The 19241-nt window shown below is 40.4% G+C and overlaps 1 protein-coding gene across 1 annotated transcript; it reads left to right on the top strand.

Annotated features, from left to right (window-relative positions):
- The first annotated feature begins 17658 nt into the window (after positions 1–17658).
- LOC117988557 (uncharacterized) lies at positions 17659–18588 on the top strand. The gene has a single exon (XM_034975711.1). The coding sequence runs from the start codon at positions 17659–17661 to the stop codon at positions 18586–18588; it is 930 nt and encodes a 309-aa protein (XP_034831602.1).
- Positions 18589–19241: the final 653 nt, after the last annotated feature.

The following is a 19241-nucleotide window of genomic DNA, read 5'->3' on the forward strand; positions in this document are numbered from 1 at the left end:
TTACGTCATAATATCTATCTGCATGCCAAATTTCAGCCCAATCCGTTCAGTAGTTTCAGTTGTGCGTTGATAGATCAGTCAGTCAGTCAGTCACCTTTTCCTTTTATATATTTAGATGTGTAACGTATTCTAAAGTTGCAGGAAACCATCGCCAGCTGCGTCAGTTCCCAGCACGCAATATGCAGTGTAAACACAACCCGAGCGCACGGGATCCGCTGATGTATCGCGGGATTTATTAAATAGAATACGACTGTCAATACCAAAGCAAAACGCAAGATCGCTTATAAAGAGCAAGCAAACATTTAGGGCCAGAATATGTAAAAGTAACCTTGGTAGTGCTGCTCCTCTTAATAGAATTGTCATATCCTATAACAATGTGTTCAGAAAAGCTAACCTGGATATTTTTCAACACTCCGCTTCATTATTTAAAAGCAAAATTAAAAACCACCTAATGAATCTTTAAATATTCTATAGTAAGTCTGCTATAGAATATTTAAAGATTCATTTTGAAATTGTAGGGTAGGTACTATTGTTAGTCTTAATTGTAGTTTTTATTGTTAGTTGTAAGAATCATCGTAGTTTTAACTTATTTAGTAATTAATTTAATTGTTATAGATTTTAGGTACGCAAAGAATGTCTTAGTTTAAGTTTTACTATTTAGAAGTTCTAGTTAAGCATGTTGAGTTAGCCTGTAAGTGAGTATACATTGATAGTCCTTAGTTTATATAAGTCGTCATAATTAGTTTTCTTTGTATACTTCGTTGGCTTCCTATTAAATAAAATAAAATAAAAATAAAATTAGCGTGTACTAGACTCGCAACACCCTGGAACTGACGGAAAGGGACGGGTGAAAGAAGAGTAGGTACCGCGTACATGCGATCGAAACGCGAATGGCGAGATCATGTTGAGGTGGGTATTTGGTGTGACAAGAATGGGTAAGATAAGATTCAACTGTGGATATAATAAGGAGAATGAAAGTAGCGCCAATGGTAGAAAAATCCGGCCAAGTGCAAGTCAGAGTCGCGCACCAGTTTTCCGTATTACAAATTACAATCGTATTTAATTTCATTTCATCTGTATAGGTACCTAATATTAGACGAAATAATATTTATTTAAGTAAATTCTATCTCTAGTCTATAAAACATACAGAAAAACTTATCACAAAAAAATTTATATTTACAAAAAATATACGCCGTCGAAATGGTCATTTATGGGCATTGTGCCCAAAACACTGGCGATATTACCTCGCTGGACGGCAAGGCTCAACCGTTGAGCGAAATAAGCACCAGCTCTTGGGTCACCAGACGCGTGGATCAGCTTTTGGGACACGACGTTTATCATCGTATTTTATCGACATTTCGCACGATGAATCAAAAACTATTATGCTTAAAAATAAATAAAAATCTGTTTTAGAATATACAAGTAAAGTCATATTACCACTACCCATTACCTACCCATTAGATATCCCACTTGGTATAAGTAGTAATCTTACTTCGAAAGTTGAAAATAGCAATATTTGTTCATGAACTCTTGTGATGTAACTACAAATTCACAGAGTACCTACCTGCCAAATTTCATGATTCTAGGTCAACGGGAAGTACCCTATAGGTTTCTTGACAAACAGACAGACAGACAGACAAACAACAAAGTGATTCTATAAGGGTTCCGTTTTTCCTTTTGAGGTACCGAACCCTAAAAATGGATATGTAAAGCTAAAATATATGGTTATGGTTTACTGAGTTAACAATACGCCTAATGGTACCGCAACCAAATCTGCAAAATGTTCAAACTAGGCAGCGCGCTGCATCGCTTCCTACTTCCGGTTTCCGGCGCGTTATCTGCGCTTCCCGAAGCATTCGTCCGCGAAGCGATACAGCCTCCTCGTATGTCTGTTTGTAATTCCTGAACATCAACACTAATACACAAAGCTATAAACATTCAACTGATCCTATCGCATTACAGAGATTAAAATTCGAACTATAAATGCGAAAATTACAACAAAGTTTTTTTAATAATCCAACTCGATGATTTCGACTTTTTAAAAATTGCGTGGCAACTTTATGATTATCAGGGGCAAAACAGGGCCCATGTCCTTCCCCAGGATACAAGCTTTCTGTACCCATCAAAATCAGTTTTTGAACGAATGGGCCGTGAATAGCTAGCAGACAGGCAGTCAGACAGATATAGGTAGAGTTACGGTACCTTTATTCTTTTTCAGAAAATAAACTCTTTAAACCTAAACCTAAGGTTGCTGTCTAGAATGCACCGGCTTCAGAGCCCTAAATATAAGCATACAAAGGACTTCATCACAGCTCAGTGAATTTGATTGGTCAAAGCGCTGTAGCTCCGAGACTTGCTAACTATGCGAGCAAAAGAACTTCGCGAAGATTCCCGAAGTTAGCGCAATTGAGGATCTACTCAAACTTTGCGCTAAGTTCACTTCACCTCGCGACGAGCCGACAAGTCGCTTTGGAGTTTGGACTACCTGCATTTCACAAATGGAATTTTGAGTCGGAATTTTATTCAAAATGGATGATATTTATCTCAGATACTCAGAGAGCTGGCAAAGTTTTTGTTTGATGGTTTAAACCGATTTGAAAATACTTATTTTAAAGTTAGATAGAGTATGCCATCTTCGTGAAATACGTAAATACATACAAAATCTGATTGAAAAGGTATCTCTTTGACTTTCTTTGTTTACATCAGATCAAAAAAAAGTAGTAAGTGCTTAAACATTGCAAAAAGCTTAACAGCGTGTGATGGAAAGAGCTATGCTCGGAGTTACGTATGAGAAGCTAAACGTAAAAGAACCGAAGTAGACACAGCTGAACGGATTTCAAAGCTGAAGTGACAATGAGTAAGGTGCATAGTTTGAGAAACCGATAGACTTTGGGGTCTCAAGATGCTAGAATGGCGACCTCGCACTGGAAAGCGCATTGTTGGGAGACTCCCCAATAGGTGGACAGATGACTTCAAACGAGTCGCAGGGATTAGCTGGATTAGTGGCAAGAGACCGTGGCGTGTCGAAGTTCCTTTGTGTTTGTGTTCGAAGAGATCTACGAGTAGGTATGTCTTAAGTTAATTAGAGTCCAGTGATTAGAATTCGTATGTTTTGGAATAAAGTCTTAAAATAAATAACTGACTAGCTCTCAGCGCAGGAATGTTGCTTACAGATACTTGGAATAATTCCCTCTCTTCAGCCGCTTCAATAGCGCAAAGTGGCAATCATTAAGAATCTAATTAGAACCGAGCGGTTTGGAATCTGTTCCCATTTCTTAATTCCCTTTATAGCGCGGCAGTTGCTTAATGAGCTTGTTTTATCGTAATTTTGTATTGAAACGAAATGACAGCGCTGCGCGGGTTTGAATATTATTTTCTTTAGAAATTTTTGTAAGATTTCCTCGACAGTTATTTAATGAGCAACAGATTATGAATAAAAACTGGTCAAGTGCGAGTCGGACTCGCACACAAAGGGTTCCGTATTATCGTGCAAGATATAAAACTGTGTACTTAACTACTTCTTTAAAATAAGTAAGTAATTTACATGGTGACCATTTTGAAATTTGCCATAATTTTTAGTTTTTGTTATAGCGGCAATGGAACACACTGAAAATTCAATCTCTGTACCTATTAGGTACGGTTCATGAGATACAGCCTGCTGAGAGACAGACGTATGGACAGACAGCGGAGACTTAGTAATAGGGTCCCGTTGGTACCCTTTGGATGCGGAACCCTAACACTGAAACGGCCTACTTTGTTAACTCGAACAGGTATACTTACTATAAGATTTGCTTGACATCGTTTACGTAATAAAAAAATTCATTTCATCATTTTATAAAACGTTTGTTTTTAATAAAAACGTAGAGATCTCGTAGAGGCTTTCACGTGCGTCCTACTTCTATGTCTACAATGGCGCCGATTCTCTTGTCTTTCTCTAAACTAAATTTAGACTATCTGCATCTATTTTTTTTTAAATATTGCTAAAAAGGGGCGTAACATGAATTTTACATTTAAAGTCTCTAAATTTTAGTGCACGGTACATAGGCTCGCGACTCTGACTGTATGTAGAACGAAACGAACGAATAGAACTGTATCAAAGAATCAAAGAATGCCTTTCAGCCCAATCCGTCCAGTTTGAGCTGTGCGTTGATAGATCAGTCAGTCACCTTTTATAGGTAGATATATTTAGGTATTATGAGCACGTTAGATAATGGGTACCGGATATTGAACGAAACACAAATATGCTGTACGCCTTTGGTAGATGGTAGCCGGTAATACAATGAGTGTGTCAATCGAGGGCTGAACGCAAGACGAATGGGGTTTTTCCCTTTGCGTGTCGCACACGGCCAGGGTGGGGTGATGCTGTACAAATAGTTGAACTAATCTATTTATTATAGTTAGTCGCTCTCAATGTCGTATTACTCTTCCATTGCTGAAGGTGATAGCCCCTCCCATTAACTATATATTTTCATTAGTTTTTTGACCTTTGCGATACACCTACTTTATTTATTAAAAGTCAAAAGTCAAATGGTTTATTCAAACCATTTGGCCGTAATAAAAATAAATTACACTTTTTGATGGATATTTTATTTAGATTTATTTAGATCTACTCCTTCGTCATTGATCCTTCGTAACCATCAGGATCGATCACGACTTTTCGGTTCGATCGAACCCAGTTGGGTGAGTTAGTAAGAAAACCACATTTCTTTGACTAATTAGCATCTTCTGGTATGAAAATTCACTGTTGGACGAACAGATCATTATAATTATACTTTACAAATGATCAAAAATAAGTTAAGAACTGACTCGTAGTATAAACTATAATGACCGGAAAACTCGACTGATTTTAGGTACTACCCAGTGCACAGTGGCGTGCAGCTCATAGAAGCATAAACGCACTGCTTACCCTCATTGTAATAAATCAATGCTTATTTTTCATTATAACCTGCCGTAAAATAAGTTCATACCTAAATGCATACCCTGGCTTGAACTCCTGTGCACGCCACTGCCAGTGCACGATTCCTACGTATCCACAAACATGACGTTTTCCTATACAAAGAACTCTTTCAGGCCGGCATCGGCGCAATTAAAGACAGGTTGGATGCATTAGGTGCATTCTAGCGGAATGCAAGGGGGTGCGGGGAGGGGGGAGGGGGGGGAGAGGGGCAGTAACTCACTTATGCAGAGCCGTGCCGGTGCTGTGATTCAATTTGTACCGTTTTATTGAGTGTAAATTGCTACAGACGGCGCGGGTGGCCCGTCTATACTGTGACTTTGTAGTCTATGTCTAGGCTCAAGTAGGTAGGTACTGTTACTGGACATAAGTTCCAATAAGATTAATAAACAAGCGCTTGGTATTTCAGAAATTGAACTAGAAAAAGTAACTCCATTTTTGTCGGATCTGATTTTCAAACCGGCGCAGTGCGTCGTAGAGTTACTACAAAATATTGACGTCTTCGTTCAGATCTGTGTAATATGCAGTACCTACTTAATAAATGGTCTTTGTATTTTAACTCCTTCACTGCGTTGGACAGAGCCGACCCGAGCAAACTCGGTGCCCTAGGTGAAACCCAAGAGGCGTGAATTCAATAATTCGGGCACCTAGGGCACCGAGCCTTTGAATTAAGATTTTGCAACAAAAAAAAAATACATAACTCAAAAATACAAGAAATTATCCAGACAACTTTAAATTATCTACTACAAAAGGATGCAAGTTCCTTCTCCTGGCACATTAAGCTGCTCATCACGTCTCTTATCCATCGCGTTACGAATATTATAGCAATATAACCTCTGTAATTATGTGGTTTTATTGTTCTTCACGATGCGACATTTTCTTTCACCGCTATTAAAGCAAGTGATATTAATTGCTTAAAATGCACATAGCCGAAAAGTTAGAGATGCGTGCCAAGGTTGAAAATGAACACCCGACTATCACGTCATCACGTCATCACGTCATCACGTCATCACGTCCGCGTCCCTCGTCACGAAATGTGTATGGCCTTCCGCAAAACGACAACACCTGCTTTTATTTCTAACAACGGATTCGAGAGTAAGTTCTTTAGAGAGATGGAATTTTCATCCACATACTTAGATTGATATAAATAAGTAGACATAATATCTATTCTAAATAATATCTGTCCCGGCTTTACTCACGTGTGTAGTCGACGTTAGCCCGACTAGTTTCGAACCCATACGGGGTTTTGACTCAAAACCGCGGCGCGTGCGCGAACGGACTCCCTTGAAAAAGGACCCCGTATGGGTTCGAAACTAGTCGGGCTAACGTCGACTACACACGTGAGTACAGCCGGGACAGATATTATTTAGAATGGAAATCACTCACGGTAGTTTAAATGCTAACATAATATCTACTTTTTTATGTGAAAATATTACTATAAAACTTAAAACTAGCCTTATCTAATTACTATACAAATCATGCCCGCGTGGAATGGTGCCAAGAATACTGGCTGCAATTTCGCGCTGGACAACCAGGCTGATCCTTTGCGCACAAAATGAGCCAGCCGTTCTGTCACCAGATGAGGCTATTAATCGCGGCAAAATGTCTTGTAAAAAATTTTTAGCACTAAGACTCCATGGCCCCAGGGTCTCCACGGCAAACGGAACAAAAATGTAACTCTCTATAAGAGAGAGGAGGAGGAGAAGAGAATACATACTTACATAAAATATTTTCAAAATATAAATAAGCATTACATGAAGGTTCTATTAGCCTTATCATTTCCTTTTTGCGTGGCTTCGTATGGCAGTCATTATGATCTCCACAAAAGGCGCGTTCGGGATTGACGCAGAAGCATTCGGGAGTAAAAAATAAATGAAATAAGTCATTTGGGAGAGGGTAAGATGTGATTGAACCCAATCTCTACACATGTTGTAGATACGGTGGAGGAAATGTTGCTTGCGGAAAGGGATAGCACTAGATTTAGACCTGTTAATTTAGTTTAGTTAAGAGATTGTGCACAAGAGAATCGGCCCCAATATCATTTAGCTTGTATACTGTGCTGCTTATAATGTATGCAGCGGAGGCGGCAACAGCCATTACTACTTATTAGGCTTAATTTTCATGATAAAGCCCGCACCGCCCGCTGTAGAGGGTGCTCCGCATTATGCGATCTAATTACCATGCTCCACGGAGGACCGCACCGGAGTACCGACAGGGCTTTTGAATTTTAATACTTCATTACTTTTATTATCAATTTCGATTAACATTTTTTTTTTCAAAAAAATATTTATTTGCATTGCATCCGAAATTGAGCTTTCATATAAAATCATTTACTTACTCGTGTATAAAAAATCATGTACCTAACATTATTTAATTACATAAAATTTATCCAAAGTCTAACTAAAAATAACTTTACTGGAAGGCCACGAAATTGTTGAACAATATCATCTGGTGACAGAAGGGCTAGTTAATTTTTTATACAACGGATCAGCCTGGCTGTCCAGCGAGGAAATGCAGCCAGTATTCTTGGCACCATTCCACGCAGGCATGATTTGTAGAGTAGGTAATAAGGTAAGACTGGCTTTAAGTTTTATTGCAATACTAGCTTATGCTCGTAACTTCGTCCGTGTGGATTACACAAATTCAAACCCCTATTTCACCCCCTTAGAGTTTGAATTTTCAAAAATCCTTTCTTAGCGGATGCCTACGTCATAATAGCTATCTGTATGCCAAATTTCAGCCCGATCCGTCCAATAGTTTGAGTTGTGCGTTGATAGATCAGTCAGTCAGTCAGCCAGTCCGTCAGTCAGTCACCTTTTCTTTTTATTTATTTAGATTTTCAGATAGAAAATACAAAATCACCCTTTTGTTATACATACCTATAAGTAAAACTTATGCCCTCTAACAAATAAACCTGGAATAGCGGTGGAATAGTTATACTCTGTTTTGTCTTTTGCCTTCAAATGTCAAATTACTGATGACAGAGAAAGACAAAACAGAGTATAACTATTCCACCGCTATTCCAGGTTTATTTGTTAGAGGGTAACACTTTAGTACTATTACATAAAGTGAATCATGGACGTTGCCATATAGTCCAGGAAATGAAGCTAAAAAAATGGTAAAACCTCGCAATTTTTTCGTCCAACAGCGATTTGTACAAAAATTTGGGATTAGGCTTATTTCACCCTCTAGTTCATTTTCTATATTGTGCCGTTGTACGCTTTTTGTTTTTTAGGGGTGAAAACTACCCCTTATTGTCAAAATTTATAAAATAACATTAAAAACCTAAATATGGGTAAAAATAGTTAAATAATCATTGTTTCATGCTTTAGGATACAATAAAAATACTTTTCTTACGTCCATGAAACATGATACAGCCTTTATTTAGGCCAGCAATCTTTTTCACAATTCTCGGAAAGTGATGACTTTAATTTTCATTTCTACTTTAGAAAACCAGTTAAATTATTTTTGCAGTTGGGTAAAAAATTGTAAGTGTGATAAAACGATCTTACACACGATCTTTTACACACGATTTTATCACGAATTGATGACAATAATTGCAATATTAATCATTGCGATACCAATTAAGTATTATTTGTTCATTTAAAAATTAAATATGTTCTCATATTATTACGCTGTTATTTGATAAAATACTGGTTCACAGCAGTTTGAACCCGTTTAATTACAAGTGTTTTAATTTCGCGGTCGCTTCCACAAATAATATCACAATTTGTCCCCGAAAACGTCCAGCCGTGTTTTATCCCTTTCCCCCATTAAACGTTGTAAATAACTGTATCTCTTTTCCTCTAGTATGATCAACATAACTAATTACCGGTCTGCATGACCCCAGCCTCTCTGTTATATAATTAACTTTACACTTAACCCTCTAAAGGGAAGCCTTTTACATACATTTGCAGTGTTCCTGCCGTTTGGGCCGCTCTGTGATAAACGCTAGTTTAAATTCATTAGAGTGCTGTGAAAGTGCAAACTAGGGACATAAAGCTCTACTCTCATCATCATCATCAGCCTGTGGACGTCCACTGTTGGACATAGGCCTTCCCTAAAGAGCGCCACCACACCCGGTCCTCAGCCTTCCTCATCCAGCCACTTCCCGCCAGCCTCTTTATATCGTCGGTCCATCGTGCTGGAGGGCGTCCCACACTACGCTTGCTTAAACGCGGTCTCCACTCAAGGACTTTCCGGCTCCAACGGCCATCGCCTCTACGACAGGCATGACCTGCCCACTGCCACTTCAGCTTGCTAATAGTTTGGGCTATGTCAGTGACCTTGGTTCTCCTGCGGATCTCCTCATTTCGGATCTTGTCCCTCAAGGAAACTCCTAACATAGCCCTCTCCATAGCTCGCTGAGCGACTTTGAGTTTGTGGACAAGACCGTTTGTTAGTGTCCACGTTTCAGCACCATAGGTGAGGACGGGAAGAACACACTGGTTAAAGACTTTCGTCTTGAGGCACTGAGGAATTGACGATGAGAAGACTTGACTCAATTTCCCAAAAGCTGCCCAACCTAGCCGAATTCTTCTGTTGGCTTCCTCGTCGAAATTGCTTCTGCCTAAAGCTCTACTCTATTGGTTTGCTATTGCTCCTATTGCTGATTTACATATGCTATAGGTACCTATAGTAGGTATATATAAATCAGCAATAGGAGCACAACCAAGTTACTACACAGTATAAAAAATTTTTACAAAAAAAATAAAAACCGACTTCGATACACAAACACTAAAAATTGAAAAATAATTTAATTTATTACCGAATATATTATGTATACAAGAGTTAATATAGTTCCATAATAATATTTTTGGTTCCGGTGCCAATTAGCTTTAGCTGCGCGAATCGTCTAGACTTCATATTTTTATGAGACTCCACAATGGCACCTCATTGGCACCGACCCCAAAAATATTATTATGGAACTATATTAACTCTTGTATACATAATATATTCGGTAATAAATTAAATTATTTTTCAATTTTTAGTGTTTGTGTATCGAAGTCGGTTTTTATTTTTTTTGTAAAAATTTTTTATTTCACAATTTTTAGTGGCCCCATGGAATTATGCTATGACTGGTTAAAAATCTACTGTTTACTAAGCTATTACACTGATCGCGACCAATTTACTCTTATCCGTTGAGGAGTTCCAGTATCTATCTTCGAAGATGTTCATCAGATCTTCACCAAATTTAAATGGGACCAACTTTGAACTATACCCTTTCAAACAAAAAAAGAATTTTCAAAATCGGTCCAGGCGTCTTCGAGTAATCGGGGAACATACATAAAAAAAAAAAAAAAAAAAAAAGTACAGTTTCATCAATAGATAGATTAATTTAAGAAGAAGGTTTATACGTAAAGTTTAATAGAGCCTCAATAGCTCAACTGAGAGCCTCAATAGCTCAACTGATAAAGGAGTGGACTGAAAACCGAAAGGTCGACGGTTCAAACCCCGCCCGTTGCACTATTGTCGTACCTACTCCTAGCACAAGCTTGATGCTTAGTTGGAGAGGAAAGGGGAATATTAGTCATTTAACATGGCTAATATTCTTTAAAAAAAAAAATGTTTTGTGTTGATTTGTTGAAATATGACGATATTTGTTCAAGATGTCGGAAGAAATCAAGCCGACTGAGAGTTTTCGAAAAAGCTGTCTTATTCTTTTGAAAAGTCCTATCAGAAGTTCGCATCGCGAATAAAAAGAATTTTGTTCAAATGCACTGTTCGAAAATATATTATCGAAAAAACTTCACAAAAATCCTTAAAAGCCTTCAAAGGTTTACACGTTGGACTCCACGGATTACATTTTGTTTTAATTTAAATGATATATATAGCGGTATAGAGCTCACAATCGTATGGCATGTCAATGGTTAACAAGAGGGTAGTCGGAAAACAAGGTTGTAGTGCGAGGAGCAATCCCGTGAGGTCAATATTTGCACGTTCGATTGCCCGACGCCAATATCGGTGCTGGGAGCATGCAGGAAACATGCTCATGTTTGTAGTATTTCCTATCACTCGAGTGGGAAGAAGGGTACATGTGAACTTTGAGTGGATACAACAAGTATTTTGCCTATAGCACTCTAGTTTACTGACTTTTGAAAATAGTTTAAGTAAAAATTTAGTGGTTTAACTCAAACTCAAAGCATTTATTCAAAGTCAGTTAAAAACGAACTGAAAAGTAAAACTTTTCACATTTGAAAATACATCCACCACTTATTGAATTTAAAAAAAATATAGAGTCAGTGTCATTTGGGATGATGTAAGATTTTGAAATCTGGTTAGGTTTTTGAAGTTATGGTGTAATAAAGGAACCGCATACATGAACCTTGAAACATTCAGTTTTTTGGGCAGACTTGTAAAAAGAGTAAGACAAAGAGTGAATAGGCATCTTCTAGGCAAGCGCGCTCCATCTTGGGCTGCATCATCACTTGCCACCAGGTCTGATTGCAGCCAAGCGCTAGTCTATAATTTAAAAAAAAAAGCACTTGGAGGCCGCTCAAAGAGTCATTTATTGTGGGCTCTTCTCAAACCTGGGCGCGTTTGGAACCCTCGTAGCTTTACCATCGTAATTATCACCATTACATTATTTTGACCATCAAAAAGTTTAGTTTTAGTTTAATATTCTTTATTGTACACCAAAAAGAAAAGACACAAAAAAGAAACATGTAAAAGAAAAGTGTACAATGATACCCGATTTGAATAAATTATTTGTTTTTGATTTATTTAATTTTACCGCCCTACAATGCACCAAATTATAACTAAATGAAATACCTAGTACTTTCCTACTTAATACTAATATTTTTATAAGGTTATTATTATTGTAAGAGTTATATTTTTTATCCTCACAACATATTATTACATGTTGAAATGTGAAAAGGTGACTTAATTAACTTATTTAAGCCCATATATTTAAAAATAGAACTAAGTATAACTATGTTTAAGATAAAGTGTGTTTTGTTATATTTATTGTGAAATAAAGGCTATTATTATTATTATCGATATATCTACTCTCACGCCCGTGTACAAGATAAATATATATAACAGCCAAAAGAAATATAATATACTTACATACATAAAAATAAATAAACCTACATAAACATTACATACATACATATTTGTACCGGGCGGAGGATTACACCCCGGCAGGGGAGACCAAACGGCCGGGGGTCAGGGCGACAGGTGAAGAAATCGGCGGACTATCCTAGCCGAGTCCAGCAAGACCGCTTTTTGCATCCTGGCTGCGAGCGAACTGCCACGGAACCCCAGTCGCCTCAGATGGTGAGCGAGGCTGACTGGGATCAACCCATTCGCAGATATGACGATTGGGATGATTTCAGTGGACTCCACATGCCACATGTCGGAAACCTCGTGAGCCAGATCGAGATACTTGCGCTTTTTCTCCGTCTCAGCTCTCACGAGGTTTTCGTCATACGGAATGGTGATGTCCACCAAAAACACCCTCGACTGTACCCGGTCCACCACCACGATGTCAGGCTTATTCGCTAGAATAGTCCTGTCCGTGATGATGGACCGGTCCCAATAGAGCCGGACTCCGTCGCGCTCGAGTACCGGCACCGGTGTGTACTTGTAATACGGCAGCCTCTCATCCAGGAGACCGTACTTCAGAGCAAGCTCTTGGTGAAGGATTTTGGCTGCTTGGTTGTGTCTGTGCAGATACTCAGTGTTGGCAAGCGCTGAGCATCCCGAAAGCACATGTCTGAGTGACTCGCCGGGATGGCGACAAGCTCGACAGATGTCGTGAGTGCCATCCTTCAGAATGTACTTTCGGTAGTTCCGCGTCTTGATCACCTGATCTTGTATCGCACAGACAAAACCCTCGGTTTCCCCGAAGAGGTCACCAAAGCGCAGCCACTGCACGGACGCTTTTTTATCTACGTGTGGCTCATTAAGAGCTTTAAAAAAGCGTCCGTGCAGCTCCTTCTCCCTCCATACGGCCTCCCGGTCAGAGGTGCTAAGTACCACCGGTTTCTGCCACTCGGTTTGGGCTAAGGACAGTGGGGTGAGTCCTTTATCACATTCTATGACCTCTCTATGCATGGGGGACCCCCTCATCGTCTCAAAGTAGGTTCTGAGGTTGGCTATCTCCCGGTTATGCATGGTCTTGACGCTCAATACGCCTCGACCACCACACTTCCGGGGGATATACAACCTCATCACAGACGATTTTGGGTGGTGCATGCGATAAAGAGTCATAGTTGTGCGGACCTTTCTGTCCAGGGCGTCAAGTTCGGTCTGAGTCCATCTGAGCACGCCAAAGGTGTACATGAGAACGGGCATGACCCAGCCGTTATAAGCTCGGACTTTATTGGCGCCTGACAAATAACTTTTACAGATTTTTGTCAGACGGCCAAAAAAGGCTTCGCAAACAGACTGTTTCACGTCCGTCTCTTTTACCCCTAGCGACTGTGACATGCCCAGATACCGGTATGACTCGGCTTCAGAGAGGGTTCTGATGGTGGACGGCTCGCGACTCATCTCAGCCGAATGAGTTACATGTCCCCTTTCCACATGCATGACCGCACACTTTTCCAGCCCAAGCTCCATCCTGATGGAATTGCTGAAGTCAGTGGTGACATTCAGCAGCATTCAGCATTATTATTATTATTATTATTATTACAATGCACCAATTCAACTAAATACATTAAAAGCAATCGAAGACGCTTCCCGTATCAATGGGCCAAGTTGTAAATCCAATAGCGACGGTGCAAGGCTCAGCAAGCCTTTGTGGCAGTCAGTAAATACCCAATATTGACTGCAGCGCTAAGTCACATACTCCTATCGTCGCCTCCGAGCTACCGTGTACATTGAAAAATATAGAATACATATGTATAGGTGGGCTGGATTGATTGGATCTCTGTTCTTTACATACATTCCCTATAGCCAAAGCCTCTACGTCATACAAGATTGGTCAAACAAAAATTGCAACTGCAACTCGTTTTTGCTTACAACTTGATGTTCTGGTCCGGCGGGTCACAACAAATTTGGTAGCCATCACTAATATGGATTTTGTCGGGTTCAGAGGATAGAGGGCTACTCTCTGAAGCTAAATATGCCACTCTGCCGGCCCTGAGTGGTTGTCATAAGTATTTATGGCGCCTGAAAGATGCGTTATCGTTACCAAAAATTACATGATATGGATATGGCTGGTGATGGTATAGAAAGTAAGTACTAGTTGTGCTCATGCAAACCGAATAAGGACTGATCACGATTCGGTTGCGTTTTCGAGCTATGCCCTTCCAAAGTACATGCAAAAATAAAAACGACGAGAAAAATGGCTGTTGCTCATGTAGAAAGTAAGTAAGGCCTTACACATGCAAATTATGTAAAAATTTACCAAAAATTTGGTGGCGTTATGGAGCAATGCTGATTAAAAAAATCTGCTTATATGGAGCTCAAAAAAAGAGTTGAAATGGATATGACAGAGAAGCATATTTGTCTTCAGAGAGTTGCCCTCTACCTCCTGAACCCAACAAAATCCATTTCGGTGATGGTTACCAAATTTGTTGGGACCCCCTAATCTATTCAATAACATACTAAAATCAAATAATTTATTCAAAATAGGTAATGAATTACATTTTTTGATAGTTGGTTGTTGGATTTGTAAGATATAGTGGTGATACGCGAACTTAAAACTAAAGCTACTTGGGTTCCAAACGCGCCCAGGTCTGAGAAGAGCCCACAACAAACTTAGCCGGGTATTGGTTTTATTATCACCATTTTACAAAATCACTTAAACTTATTACAACTAACACAAGATTCCCAAGCTTTCATATCATTTAAATAATTCTTTACATTGTTATAGGATTATTCAATATTTTTTAATTCAGATCTAAGTAAGCCCTTGACTGCAATTTCACCTGATGGTAAGTGATGATGCAGTCTAAGATGGAAGCGGGCTCACCTGGAAGGGGTATGACAGTTTTTACTACACCCATGCCCCTTTGGTTTCTACAATTTCTACGCCATCATCGTACCGGAACGCTAAACCGCTGATTCGTACGGTTTCTATAATAATGGTAGGCACTAGCATTTTCAACCATCTGGCATGTAAGAATAATAATTTAGTATAAGCGCAAAAGTGATTAAAAATAAAGCGTGAACCTCTCAATAAATAACAAAAAATCACACTTTGAAGTGTTGTGAAGTCGATAAAAGCTGCACTTTAGTATTAATTAATCGGAAAACGTTCAAAAGTTCTCCAATATTAGACGCCGAGCTGCGAGTATTTCAGCTTTCAATAATTATAATTAATGAGAGGCCTAAGTGGGAACACCTCAAGACTCAAAAAAATACAAATAATGTACCTACGTACAGTGGCGTGCAGATCATAGAGGCATAAATGCACTGCTTACCCCAGTTGTAATAGCTCAATGCAAATTTTACATTATGACCTGCCAGTAAACAGGTTCCCCTAACTAATGCCTACCCTGGCTTCAAACCCTGTGCACGCCACTGCCTACGTATATGTACTTTTAAACTGTTGGGCCGTGAATAGCTAGCACACAGACAGACACACTTTCGTATTTATAATATTAGTATGGATTAGTCATAATAGCCTCGATAGCTCAACGGTTAAAAGAGCGGACTGAAAACCGAAAGTCACCGGTTCAAATCCCACCCGTTGCACTATTGTCGTACCTACTCCTAGCACAAGCTTCACGCTTAATTGGAGGGGAAAGGGGAATATTAGTCACCAATTAACTTTGCAAACATTAAAAAAAAACTGAGACCATAGAGGCACGGAGGAAACGAAATAGTCAAACTCAGACCTCCAAGACCCATCCAGTTACCGACTTGGATCAACGCTGTTGCGTTCTCATGACTAGTCTAGTCAGTTAGTCACACGCCCCATAGTATAATATTGGGGCCGATTCTCTTGTACACAATCTCTAAACTAACCTAAATTAACAAGTCTAAATCTAGTGCCATCCCTTTTTGCAAGCAACATTATGAAGGGATAGCAATCGATTTAGACGTGACATTTTAGTTTAGTTTAGAGATTGTGTACAGCGGAATTAGCCACATTGTGGGCCTTGATGTCTGTGAAATAAAGATTATTTATTTTATTTATTTATAGTTATTTTTGTAGTCCTTACCGATCCACACTCCAATCACTTGATAGTCTAGTACGACAAAATTTTAGTCAGTGCCAAAAAGTAATCGGACTGAATGAACTAGCAATAGTCATTCCATTCTTTAAAATTAAGCTCTAGTCCAAGACCATAAAGTTGTAATTCAGATGACAGAGGTTCCGATCGGGGTGTGCATAATATCGCCGAGTAGTAATCGCATAAAGCAGTGAGGTGAGAGCCTCAATCTGGAAGGATAACTCAATTGGCCATTCTCGACTTCGGTTCAGCGTCTATCGAGATCCGAAGCCGTTCAGCATTCAGGGTGACTTTGCGATGAAAACTTTACAGGAAAATACTACATTCATTTCATTTCATATTTTTTGTACTCTTTGATTTTCTTTAAGATTACTTTGAGCTGAGATAGTTGTCGATATTTCTTATTATCCAAAAATACTCACAGAATATAATATTCAGTATAGGTAGGTACTTACTCGTGTTAGTCCGACACATTTATTTTTTATTTTTCACTAGCTGATGCCCGCGTCTTCGTCCGCGTGGATTTAGGTTTTTAAAAATCCTGCGGGAACTCTTAAATTTTCCGGGACAAAAATAGCCTATGTCCTTCCCCGGGAAGTAAGCTATCTCTGTACCAAATTTCATCAAAATCGATTGAACGGTTGAGCTAAGAAAAGCTAGCAGACAGACAGACAGACAGACGGACAGACAGACAGACAGACAGACACACTTTCGCATTTATAATATTAGTATGGATGTACTGAAATTGTAGTAACATAGTAGTAATAAATTAAGTTACATTGGAAATGCTTATCTCTAAAGAGAGATTTCTTCCAGCTTCCCATTCAAGGTTGTGAGTAAGGCGCATTACAAAGGGGAATAGGTACGGTACTAGAATTATTATAAAATGAATAAGTACCAAAATCCTTAGTTAATTGTTCTGTTAGAAAAGCAAAGGTGCTTTGAAAAATCTTAATTTACTTAAATAAAAATTGCTTTATCGTCCCAACATCCGTGGCCCGCTCAAACAAGTTTTTCTAACTTCTTAGCTTCTCAGAGTATATTGTAGAGTATCGAGTTTACATCTCTTGAGGATACTCCGGTGTCGTAGTGAAAGTTTATAAGATTTGTGTGGTATTTATTATTATTGTGGGCTACATTACATATAAATAAAAATCAATTGTACATATTTAATAAGATAATTTAGATACCTAATATTAGTTTTGCCGCGCGGCATCTGTGTGCATATTATCAGCCATTGACGCAACGCACACACGCGTGCCAGCTGATCGGGGAACCGGTCAGGCGACTTGCGCCTGCCCCCGCCGCACCGCGCCGCAGCCCCGAGCCGCGGCGCGCTGCGGCCGAGGGCCTGCCTAGTGGCTTCCAATACCGTCCCTGTGTCCACGTCTGTCTAGCGCGCGAAAACGCATGCACGTAATTTTAAATTAGCAAGTACGTCTGTAATAGTTTTAATAGTGTTAATTAAACCGAGTGAGTGCTGGAGCCTGGCTTCTGAATATTGGGGGAACATCTTGGTCTTCCTGCACCACCATCAACCACCCCAAACTGGTGACCCATGCTGAATACGACAGGATGAGCTCCAGCAGCAGCGACGAACGGCAGGGCGAGTCGAATGTAACCACGCGGTTAGCTAAGAAGGCACGCCCCACACCGCCAAAAGTGGACGACGCGGCACCGATCGAGAACCGTCGATTTAAGGTTAGAGTTCCACCTTTCTCGCCCGAGGAACCAGAAATTTGGTTCGCTCTTTTGGAGGGCCAATTCGAAAACTACGGCATACGAGACGACGCGACCAAATTCACACATGTACTTACAAATTTGGACCTCGTACATGCCAAGGCAGTCAAAGAGCTAATCGTTAACCCTCCGGAGCGCCACCGTTACAATAAAATAAAAACGGAATTAATACGCCGTCTCTCAGCGTCCCATGAAAAAAAGGTCAAGCAGCTGCTGACCCACGAGGAGCTGGGGGACAGGAAGCCATCACAATTCCTGAGACACCTTCAGGACCTTGCAGGACCGGCTGTTCCGGCGGATTTTATTAAGAGCATTTGGAGTCAACGTTTACCTAGCAACATACAGACGTTAGTCGCCTCGCAGCCGACACTCTCACTAGAACAGCTCGCCGACTTAGCCGACCATGTGCACGACATCGTCACGCCGTGCAACGTGGCGGCGGCTTCGACGAGTTACACCGCTACGAGCAACATCGCCAGCGAGATCGCCGAGCTCAAGAAAATGGTCGAGCGCCTGTCCACCAGACTCGACGAGCACACTCGTGGACCTACGACTTCAGACCATACCCGGGGATCATGCTGTTCCGCCAGCCGTTCCAGATCACACGAGCGCCGCCGAACACCGCCGCGACAGAGGGACCGCTCCAACTCCAGCTACAAGAGATATCCGGTATGCTACTACCACCACCGGTTCGGAGCGGAGGCTCGGCGATGCTCGAAGCCGTGCGATTTTAAAAAAGCGGAAAACGCCATGGGCAGTCGCTGATGGCGACGGACGATTGCCCAACCTCCCCAGGTCGCCTCTTTGTTACCGACCGCAGTACGAAGATGCAGTTTCTCGTGGACACTGGAAGTGACCTCTGCGTCTTCCCTCGGTCCAAACTCAAGGAGCGCCGTGCACCCACCGGCTACACACTCGTCGCGGCTAACGGTTCAACAATAGACACGTACGGGTTCGCATATATCAATCTGGACATTGGACTTAGACGTACCTACCCGTGGCGTTTCGTAGTGGCGGACGTGACAAAGCCAATCATAGGAGTGGACTTTTTAATATATTATAGTATAGTTGTAGATTGTAAGAATAAGAAATTAATAGATAATTTAACTTCTGTTACCAGTACAGCATCCATAGCTTTAAATTGTAATGTTTTATCTGTTAAGGTGCTCACCGGAGAATCACGGTATCACACTGTATTATCCCGTGATTATCCGGATATTACTCGACCAGCTGGTACACATCGCACTATACCACACAACACTCAACATCACATACGGACGACACCTGGTCCCCCCGTCACGTGCCCCCCCAGACGTCTCGCCCCGGACAAACTGAAGGTAGCAAAGGCGGAGTTCGAGGCGATGCTAGCCAACGGTACAGCGAGGCCTTCCGAAAGTCCATGGTCGTCTCCACTGCAC

Source organism: Maniola hyperantus, chromosome 14 (assembly GCF_902806685.2).
Source record: "Maniola hyperantus chromosome 14, iAphHyp1.2, whole genome shotgun sequence".
Lineage (NCBI taxonomy): Eukaryota > Metazoa > Arthropoda > Insecta > Lepidoptera > Nymphalidae > Maniola > Maniola hyperantus.

What these genes read in the sequence shown, in the direction of transcription:
- LOC117988557 (XM_034975711.1), top strand. Translation starts at nt 17,659, where the DNA reads ATGAGCTCCAGCAGCAGCGACGAACGGCAGGGCGAGTCGAATGTAACC.